At 37.1% G+C, this 11,304-nt stretch overlaps 1 protein-coding gene across 1 annotated transcript in view; it reads left to right on the plus strand.

Moving 5' to 3' along the window:
• Positions 1 to 8,256, plus strand: part of LOC109847646 (tubby-like F-box protein 6) — a 9,032-nt gene extending 776 nt beyond the window's left edge. Inside the window, 5 exon segments of the mRNA XM_020416877.1 lie at positions 338 to 425; positions 3,487 to 3,616; positions 4,873 to 5,052; positions 6,324 to 6,784; positions 7,940 to 8,256. Of these exon segments, the coding sequence (XP_020272466.1) occupies positions 338 to 425; positions 3,487 to 3,616; positions 4,873 to 5,052; positions 6,324 to 6,784; positions 7,940 to 7,980 (900 nt within the window). The 3' untranslated portion in view covers positions 7,981 to 8,256.

Raw genomic sequence — 11,304 nt, forward strand, 5'->3', positions numbered from 1 at the left:
TTTAGATGGGTTGATGAAATTAGTTTTGGCGGTGACTTGGTCTTGTATTTGATATGTTAAAAGAGATTATGTCGAAGCCTCCTTTTCCTATTTAATTGGGTTCATCAGACAAGATTCGACAGACAAGAAAACTAGGAACATTTAGCTTACAGGTCATTTAGTTTAAGTGAAGAAACATTTTGTAACTTGCTTTGACTAAGAAAAAGTTACTTTTGCTATAGGGAGCTAGGTCCAACTGTAAAGAATAGCTAAACAAAGAGTTAAAAGAAGCGTGTTGCTATGTTTGCTTAAGCTTGATATTCTTGATTTATTTTTTGATGTTATATGCGGTTTGCAGCCGGGGCCGAGAGACTTCCCCCTTCAGTGCTTCATAAAGAGGAACAGGACGAATCAGACATACCATCTTTACCTCGGTCTAACTCAAGGTGTGCTTGTTTTAGTAAGGCTATAAATATGCTTGGTAATTGTGGGTTTATTTGGTTATCTACCTGTTAGCAAAGTCAAAGGTATAGAGAAATTTATATCTTCTATGATATTTCAGCTGGTCACATACTTTTCTTAGAAACCATCTTTGGCTTGAATGAGTCGGGTGCTTCTTTTAGAATCCTAATGCTACTGACACTTTTTTGTTTCCATTTATTAGTTTCCCATGACCTCACTCAATATTATTTGCCTTATTAAGTATCTTGCAATTTATGTGGAACAACCCAAGCCTCAATATCTTGTTGTGCAAATGGATGTGCATATGATTCGTTCCTAGAATTTAATGGAGCAGCTGAAAGTACATTTGTCAATTCGATTTGGTTTTTCCATTTATTAGTTTCGTTCCATGCAGACCTCACACTATATTATTGCCTTATTAAATATTTTGCAGTTCCAGTGGAATTACCCCAAGCCTCAATATACGATTTATCATGTTATGCAATATGGTATGTGTGCATATGATTCGTTCCGAGCCTATATTCGCAGGTGATCAGGCCAGGATTTGATAGAGTGTTTGTCTGAAAACTTTATCGGAGCAGTTGAAACTACATGTGTCAATCAAGTTATTTCTTCAATTTGCTTCTTTTTTTCCTTCTGGTTATTAAGTTAGGCTCCTCACAGTTGTTAGAAAAACCATGTTACAGTGGTCAAATATCGTTTACTTGGATTATAATATAAGTGAATGATGTGGGCTTTATAAGGGGAAAATCCCTCTGAGTGATAGGGACATGATACATGCGCTTTGAAAGATATTTTAGACATTGGATGAGTATCAATGAATCATGTACAAAACGATAGAAAAGTAGATGTTCATTTAACCTCCAATCATGTCGAACAACATTCGATAGATCATGCTCTTATGTTTAAGCTTACTGTGTTTTATGCTTGCTGTGGAAGTGCAACTTCTACATTATGCATTGGCTGGGCTTCTTTAAGCATTAGTTTTGATCATTTAAGAGGTTGCATGTCAATCCCTTTTGTGTATCTCATTCAGGATTTGTCCCTTCATGTCAATATAAAGACAGATAAAGGCATTCTAGCAGATTGGTGCTGATTGATGAATAACAAATGTGCTTTAGGATGTTACAAATCCAATGAATACATTGGCATGTGAAGGAAAAACAGTTAATCCATGAATTACATGGTGGTGATTTTGTAGTGGTTAAGATATTGGTGAACAAAGGTGTGCAAGGCAACATGATTGTTTATAAAATTTTTTAAATTAAGGATGAATATGTTGTAACCTAGATGACCTTTTCGTTAAGATACTGTATTTCTAAAATGCTCTAACAAAGAAGGTTCATGCAAGCAGGACGAGATAGCAACTTAAATTGTTGCAATGCATGTATGGTATAACAGAAAGGACTGTGTGAGGAAATAATGTATGGTAAAACAACAAGGACTAACTGTTCAGCTGCTCCATAAAGAGTTAATCGGCCTTCCTGAATCTTCTTCTATAGGGAAAATAGTTTATACCTTGATATGTCATGGTGGCTTCTTGCCTTCAGTATTTCATAGCCCTTTCAATTGCTTCTTCAGCTTTCTTCATTTTATGGTTGAGTAGATAATTAATGCATTTTATATGTTCTCGGCACTTTCAAAGGTCATAGTAAAACTATCTTCATAACACCGCTATTTGATTGCTAGGTGGTAAACTGATGGATTGGATTATGGTAGGTCCCAAATTCAGGATTGGATTATGGCTTTTATTTCGACAGTTATCATCACAATCATTTTGTTATTAGCATCTGAGTGTGTATCTTTCAGTGTCCAAAAAAGCGGAAAAATCGTCCGCATAGGCGGGCGATTATGCAGACTCAGTCCATTTCCTCTTGGAAATGGGCTGATTCACTCAATTATGCAGACAACCCCAAAATTGAGCGAATGATGACTATTCGCCCGCATGAAACAGTTATGCAGGCAACTTTAACTTCCAGGTTTAATGGGTTATGAGCCCAAAAGCTTAACCTGAACCCGTTTTAATCAACAAAACCCTACCCGTTTTTAAATTATATCCTAAATCATGATCCCCCCCTCTGTGTAAAAAGAAAAACCCTAAATCAACGTCTTCCGTCGCCTCGCCTTCTCCACCCGCAAGTTCTCCCCTTCACCATCTTCTCCGCTGAGCTTCAAACGCCCTCCAATCTATATTCCACACCTTCTGCCCTAAATCTCGCTGTCTCTTCTTGTTCTACTCTAGCTCTTCAAATCTTCCTCGCTCTCCAATGCCGTGGACTTGGTCAGTTCTTAAGTTCCCAGAGCTTCCATTGCCATTGAGGATTTCATCCTGACTTCTTGTTTTAGTTTTAATGTTTAATTTGTAACTTTTATCTGAGTAGCTAGTTAATTGTGATGTATGCATAGAAAATAGATTGAGCGTTTAAGTGCTTACTTAGTTATTGATTATTAAGTCACATGTTTATTGGCATTTTTCTTGGTATATGTTCTACCATTATGAATTATATGTTCTACTATTATGAATTATGTATGAAAAATAATAAATACATGTTAAAAAATTTAAAAACTCATAATTCCACGTAAACCGATTAATTGGCGCATAATCAGATTAATTGCTACTTGCTCTAGGACCGCACGCATAATAAAACCTTGTTTTTGAACATGGGTATCTTTTACTACTATTGTCATCATGTGCTATAACTTATGTTGCATATTTTACCTTTTATTAATTGCTAAACGAGTTCCTCTCTTGATGCATGTTCTTGTATTTTTCATGCAACTTCTACTAAATATATTTCAGAACCTTCTTCATTTACTTCAACCTCCATAACAACATATAACAACTCAATGGTATAATAATGATATCTCTTTGCGGGTAAATCACCATAGTGTACTTGGTGTGATGGGATTACATAAGTAATGCAGTCCTCATCTTCGTCCAATCCTCTGTTTAATCTTCTACCATATCTACATAATTGCCTTCAACGTATTACCAAAGTTGGTAATCTCATAATTTTTTTTTCATCTTTTACTGTAACGGTGCAGCATTGACTGATAATGGCAAATTTCTCCTGGCTGCTCGCAAATGCCGAAGAACTACTTGTACAGACTATCTTATCTCACTAAATGCAGATGACATGTCAAAGGGAAGTGGTACCTATATTGGAAAGTTAAGGTATACTTTTAATATGCTTTCATTGTGATTTGTCACAGCACACGGAAACTTTTTTTTGTCATGTGACGTGTATTAGGTTATGAGTGCATATTGTTGGAGAGGATTTACTAGATTTCTGAAAAGGGATTTACTAGATTTCTGAAAAGTAAGAATTATGAAGGTGAAATATACTGAAATCACATAAACATGTAAATCTTGAGATTTGTAGCAAAACCATGAGTTTCCTTCAAGTTTTGTGTTCTCTTCTAGCAGACAAAACATTTTTATTTGAGTTTCAAATTCTCGCACTCTGGTATCAATTGTTCAATCTCTGGAAAATATGAAAAACTACTAAGTGGATAACAATAAAAATTAACACATAAAGACTATACCTAGGTGTATGACTATACTTGTTTCAATGGGAGGTTTTAGGATTTATGAAATGCAGTTAATCTTGTTTACTTATTGAGAGCATGTTATATTCCTAGTATCTGCATTCCAGTAATCTAAGATTTGTTGCAAATACATGGAATGAAAGTTAATAGCACCCTTCTTATTTGTATGGTGAATGTGAATGTACCTGTTGGACATTTGAATATTTGTTAACAAGGAAATAACACGTATTCATAGGAAGACGTTCATTTACTTGATAAGCCTACCATATTTGTTGGACATTTTAATAGTTGTGACTTGTGATAAAAAAGACAGTTCAGACATTGATGGGAAGACATTTAATATTTTGATAAACCTTTGGTTTCTAAACTGTGGGGTAGGTAGCAAGTAAAAGCTTGTAAGTTTATAACACAAATTGCAGAAATCCCCTCTTTCAGTTTTTGTAGCAAAACCTTCAGCCTATTAGATTCTGTATATATTCTACCTTTAATTCACTTTTGGCCCTTTTGGGTAATTTGCAGAATTAACGTAAGTGTTATGGATTATCCATAAATCTAACTGACTGATCCTGTTTAATGGGTTATCTGCAAATCTAACTACAACATGGTAATTTGTGAAACCTAATAGAGAAAGGGTTTTACTGCTAAAACATTATGGTAACACGGCCTTTCTGCATTTATCGATCTATAAAATTTTCAGCTATCACGAAAAAGAGCTGTATATTACTAATTTTTTCGCCAGCTGGCCACGTAATCACTCTCCACAATATGTTATATATTTATAAGAACTGATTTCTTTGTGGAGAAAACGTCTCTGGAATTAACTTTGTGTGTTGCCTTAAGAAAAATCTTTTGATGATATTCTAACATGTTTTGATTGAACAGGTCAAACTTTTTAGGAACTAAGTTTACAGTCTATGATGCTCAGCCTCCTCACACTGGGGCAATGTTTACAAAAAGTCGCTCTACTCGTCTAGTGAGTTCCAAACAAGTCTCCCCGAGAGCTCCAGCTGGGAACTACCAAGTTGCCCACATTTCTTATGAGTTAAATGTCCTAGGTGCCAGGTGAGGAACATCAATCTTTGAGTATCTAGCAGATAAAGGTTCATCTCAATTTTAAAAAAATAAAAATAAAAATCTTGTGTCTGCTTAGGCTGATCTGCACATAAGCTTTAGCATAGCTACTTGACATCTGAAGTCATAACTCTTACTATTTTCATTTCTTTTCTTAGTAGTGTATTAGCACTCAGTTACATCTTTGTTGTGTGTTGATAAAAGCATGATGGTAAGCCTGAATACCAATAAAAAGTAATCTGTATAATTTTTCCTTTGGCTAGTTAGGTTATTTCCTGAACACTTTCCGTATGTGCTTTTGATACATTCTTGGGTTTGTGCATGTCCATGCATGCTAATGGGTATGTGTTTTAACACCTAATGGAATTTATGTGGCTTTCAAGTTAGATTGTTTCTCTTAACATCACTTAATTTTAATGGAGTACATACTGCACCAAATGTTGTTTTATTTGTTAGTGTTTGGCTCAGTCAGACAACTTTCCAGCTTATTGAGCCAAATTGCGAATCGTTTTTAAAGATCAAGCCAAATTATGTTATTTTAAAATTAAAAGATTTTCATCTAGGAAAGGACAGTGGTGATCCAGATCCTTGGGTAACTACATAGTCACATATGACATCACAACAGTACTTCGACAACTGAGAAAGATCTGGCGTGAATCTTATAGCAAAGATTAAATGGTTCCTGATAAACTTCTTTGTAAGCCCTAGCTAGTGACAGCTCCATATTAATTATTTTAGCTCACCTATATCATTATTCCAGATTGCATTATTATCAATTTTCCAATTATGGTTATCTTGGTGGTGTGGTTGTTGGAAGGGATCACTTATAGGCTATATCCTATATGTATACAGTTTAAACTACCTAACCTTCACACTAGCTGCCCTCTCCCTGTTTCCGCATTTGATACTCCCGCTGATACATGATTCAACCAGTGGGTTACAAGATTCAGGGGAGTTTTCATAAAGTGTGTCATCCCAGAAAGGCTATCTGTGAATTGAAAAGTCTCCACAAGCTTGGTTTCACAGGTTAAATACTTTTGTTGCTTAGTATGGTCTGATGAGAAGTGTTACTGATATTAAAGTCAATTTTCCCAGATACAGCAGTTCTTATGGATTGTGAGAATGGATACAGAACTGCACCGTACCACCATGTTAACCGAACATGTTGAAGCATGAAACTATGCACCAACTTGTATTATGTAGGTTATAAAATTGATTATTATGATTGATCTTGTTCTTAAACTATCATATGTGATTATCAGGGGTCCTAGGAGAATGCAGTGTGTTATGGACTCTATCCCGGCCTCCGCAATTGAACCTGGAGGGACAGCACCTACCCAAGCTGAGTTCCTTATCAACAGCCTTGATTCCTTTTCATCAATGCCGTTCTTCAGATCTAAGTCATCTCGCATGGAAAGCATGTCGGGTGCTCTCGCTGGGCACAAAGAAGAAAAATTAGTGTTGAAGAACAAGGCTCCAAGATGGCATGAGCAGCTACAGTGCTGGTGTTTGAATTTTAGGGGAAGAGTAACAGTTGCGTCAGTGAAGAATTTCCAGCTGGTGGCTTCAGAAGAAAATGGAACAACTGGGCAGGAGCATGATAAGGTTATTCTTCAGTTTGGAAAGGTTGGGAAGGACTTGTTTACAATGGACTTTTGCTATCCCATATCAGCTTTCCAGGCATTTGCAATCTGCCTCAGTTCTTTTGACACCAAAATTGCTTGTGAGTGAAGGCAAAGGTGTGTCTTATTTCTTCAGATTATGCTGTGATCTTTCATATAAGATAAAAGAGAACTTTATATTTCGCATGCAAAAACATCCCACATGTCAGAAATGATCAATTGAAGTAATAGTGATGATGGTAAAGCTGATATTTTGGCAAGAGTTTTCTTGATTCTGTCCTAAATAATGCTAGAATAATTTGAAAAAGAAGTATTTAGTGGAAATTATACTTAAATGTAGCATTTAATCATGCGTGTTTATAAAAAGTCCCCCCCATATCATATAAGGCAAGCTTGTTGAACTTGGCTCAAAATCATATAGGGCTAGTTCTTGTTCGACCCCTTTATGTTCTGCTAATTTTGAAGTTAGAACATTTGAGTTCATCTCATTAAACCTTGAAAAGTGTAAATGAGCCATAGCCTAGTTATTACTCGTTTTAGCTCAACATTTTGATAGATAAGATTTTAAGTAATTATTTTCACTTAATTATTACAGAAATTAGTCAATACAATTAGAAAACTGAAGAAAATATTATTCTTTGATAATAATGATTATTATTAAGAGACATTATTTTCAATTTCTCATATAAAAGAGCAACTTGATTGATGGCTAAACAAGCTAAAGATTTTAACACTAATAGTATGAGATAATTTTGCCATGTAGCTGAACAATCCATTCGTAATACCTATTATTAATAGGGAAATGCGAACTAAGTACGCATCTTTAGATTCAATCTAAGGATGCACATTATATGCAATCAATTTACTTGATCCAATCCATTCATTTCGATCTATATGTTTTGGATTGTATATAAACAAAAAAATTAGGCATGTTGGGTTATAGTTACTCAGGCATCAAGTGATTGTAAAATTAATAGTTATACGATATAATACAACTAAAGAGAATGAAAAATATGTTAGGAGTATAAAAAAAAATCTTGAATTTTTGCTTTATAGATGTTTTGAGAGATTTAAATCATGATAAATGGAGTAGATCATCCATTGGAATAAATTCAATCCATTCATCAAGAGGAGCATACTTAGATTGAACCTAAGGTGCCTCCTTAGTAACTTATGATTTTGTTTTGCTTATCTTCAGAAATCACTACTTCATTCTTGTGTAACTTTTGCCTGACGTTTTAATTTTCTTTTTAAAGCAGCCAAACGTCAAGGAAATTTAAGATGCCAAGCCATCTGAATAAAGATTAGGGAGAATGGGTATCACAATCACGGATTGGCACGCTGGCAGTAGCTGCTTGCATTGGTTGCTTGTTGCTTTTGTATACTATTTTCTTCATTGATGTACATAACTTTTCTGAGTTTGTTCAGCCTATGGCTTTGGCATCTGTTAAGAAAGCTGAGTACAATTTAATTTATAACACTGTTTTTTTCAATCTGGCTTGAAAGAGGAAGGGAAAGGTTCCATGTACACTGTTTTGCTGAATGTAACATGTTATAATTCTTAGTTGTTTTATGCGGTAGATGATGTGGTAGGGTGCTTCTGCATCTTTGTTATTTTATAGCTTCAATATATTATCACGGAAGTACTATATATGCCTTAAAAGATTTCCGCGTGAGTTTACGTTTTTGGTTTTTGGTTTCATCCATTTTGTGATGTACCGTCGGACATGCGATTTCCTTTTGTACTTTGTTTCGGCGATTTCACCTGTTGCGTTTCGAACTTCTTTAGCTACTATGTAGCATGTGTTGTGCGCGGCGGAAGTTAAAACCAAACCAATGTGTTTCGAGAGACCAAATCAAACAAACGTCGAGAGAAAGCCAAACATAATCAAAATAACGGCACGAACATAAACAACCAATTTTAACGTGCTTCGGCAAGTTGTTTATGCCCACGGGACAAGAAGGTGATGGGGTTTTCACTAATAGAGAAGAAGAGTACAAACTGAGATTACAAATCACTCGAACTCACTAATTAATCTCACCAACAAATCTCTAATTCTCTCCAAATAAAACTCTAACCAATAGCTCAGAAAATACATCTTTTCTGTGCTGTAAATATCCCCAATTCGCTGCTCAATTCTCTCTTCCAATCGTTTCATATATATAAAAATCCTAAAACCAAAAACATACTAGGAATTCTAAAACAAAAAACAAAACAAATTAGAAATCCTAATAACCTGTTACCAAAACAGATTTGGAATACTGTTACCAAACCAGATTAGAAATCCCAATAACCTGTTACCAAAACAAATTAGAAAACATATTAGGAACCTGCTATCCAACAATTCTCCATCTCGGCGAAGTTTTCCCAAAACCGAGCCGACACCAATACCAACAAAACGTTTCACTTGTTGCGTCTAGTACGAAGTGGAACAAATCCACGACAACGGACTCAATCCACAACAAGTCGAAAATCCAAATGAGAATGCGAACAAACTACAAATGTCGGTATCAACTCACCAAACCGGCTACATTATAAATGACTGCCTACGTATCCTCTTGCCCAAGAAATCAAGTCTTCACGTAGTTCACCAAATGACCTCCAAAGTCCCTCAATCCAATAGAAGAGTTTTCAACTCTTCACCAACAAATCTGCGACTGGTAGCTCTCCCATTGGTCCCAAAGTGAAACAAACCAAACACCTCTGTAGGCGTTGAAAATTGCCTATAGGTCTCCACGAGCAGCTCAAAACTAAGAGAAGATGATGAACGTCACTATCTAAGTTACAGAAGCTTGATTGACGTTGAGGAACGCTTGAAGTGAATCGACGAATTACGTGAAGTAACGGAATTTCAGAATAACGAAGACACGAACTGATCGGGAGTCCCGCGTCGCTTACAAAAGACGAAACGACGCTCCTGTCCCAGCTTAATCCACAATGATCTAATCATCAGAGCTTATAGAACTCCTCGTCGGCTTTCCAACGCACTTTGAATCACTCAAATCCGAGTTCGGACGAAGAAATTACGACGGAAACGGACAAGTGCACGGAAAAGAACGTCTCAGCCTGAGTTGAGACACCCCGAGGTGTCTCGGCACAAGCGAGACACCCAAGGGTGTCTCGGCCTCGCTGAGACACCCAGGTGTGTCTCCAGGCCTAAAATTGGGCCGTTATGCTGTTTCAACCACCCGAACTCCCCCGAGCCTATAAATACAAGCCTCAGGCCTTCATTTTTCTGGATCTGGAATTCTCGAGCGTTGGCGAAGCCCTGCCGGATTGAAGATCAAAAGTGCACAAATTTCAGAGAGGAGGAGGAGAGATCGGATCGAGTTCATCTCAACCACCCGAACTCCCCCGAGCCTATAAATACAAGCCTCAGGCCTTCATTTTTCTGGATCTGGAATTCTCGAGCGTTGGCGAAGCCCTGCCGGATTGAAGATCAAAAGTGCACAAATTTCAGAGAGGAGGAGGAGAGATCGGATCGAGTTCATCGGCATAAAGAAGAGGAGCTCTTCAGATCTGTAGTTCCCCGGATCCGTTCCTTAAGATTATCCCGTTGTGATAATCTTAAGAAGAGCAATTATCTCGCCGTTGCCGAGATAAGTGCTACGGTTTCTTGATTTCTTCGCGAATCAACGAAGCTCTGCTCGATTTTTCAGCAATCAGATCTGATCGACAGTGGTCCACGGATATCGACATCCCCGTCACAGGTCAAGATCTCACGCAAGCAGCGGGCGATAAACACCCGTTGTGTTTGTTTGATAAAGTTGTAAACTTTTTTTATTATTTTTATTGTGTAAGGAGATCTTATAAAAAGATCAACATTTTATTTTATTCGAGTTTATTGTAACGACTAAAGTTGTAATAGATTCGATAGCAATGAAAACAGCAACTTTCGACGCAAACAACCTCCACCTGAGGTGAATCAATGATCATATCCAAATCCAAACTATGTCCACCAGCTGTACTCGAATCAACCAACTCATCATCCGCATCCAAATCCAAATAATCCCCAAACTGTGTCACCTCAGTTGGAATCTCAAACAATGCAGTATGATCTGGAGTATGTGGAGTAATCTCCACCCAACGTGGAGTAGCATCATTCTCCATCCGCTGTGATATCCCAATGATCTAATCAACACTCTCCACCTGCCGAGAGTCAAATGTGACATACATGCTCAGAACAAAATTAGAGTCTTCCAACTGATAACCAAACGAGCCTCTGAATCCCAAATATGCTATCAGATCAAATCTCACCCCCTCGATGTGACCAAATGCTGGGCAACCAAACATCCGACGCAACCTAAAATCTAAAGCAGCTCCACCAGATCCAAAATCTCCAAACACAACAGTCAGCAACCTATGACTAAGATGAGTCAAACATGTCGAAGCCCGAACACCAAAACCAATGCTCGACATCAAACGCCGATCCTCCTCCAGTAAGGAACGACCCATCAAAATTGTCATCTCATCTCGTCGCCCCAATGTTTCCTCTCCAATGAAGTGTCTCAAACTGTCATGAGCTCGGGACAAACGCAAGAAAGAATCCCTACCAAAAATAAAACGACGGGTTACTTTTCTGCCAACACACTTCCTCCATCTGTTATTGACTTCTATGAC

The sequence above is a fragment of the Asparagus officinalis genome, chromosome 7 (genome assembly GCF_001876935.1).
Source record: "Asparagus officinalis chromosome 7, Aspof.V1, whole genome shotgun sequence".
NCBI lineage: Eukaryota > Viridiplantae > Streptophyta > Magnoliopsida > Asparagales > Asparagaceae > Asparagus > Asparagus officinalis.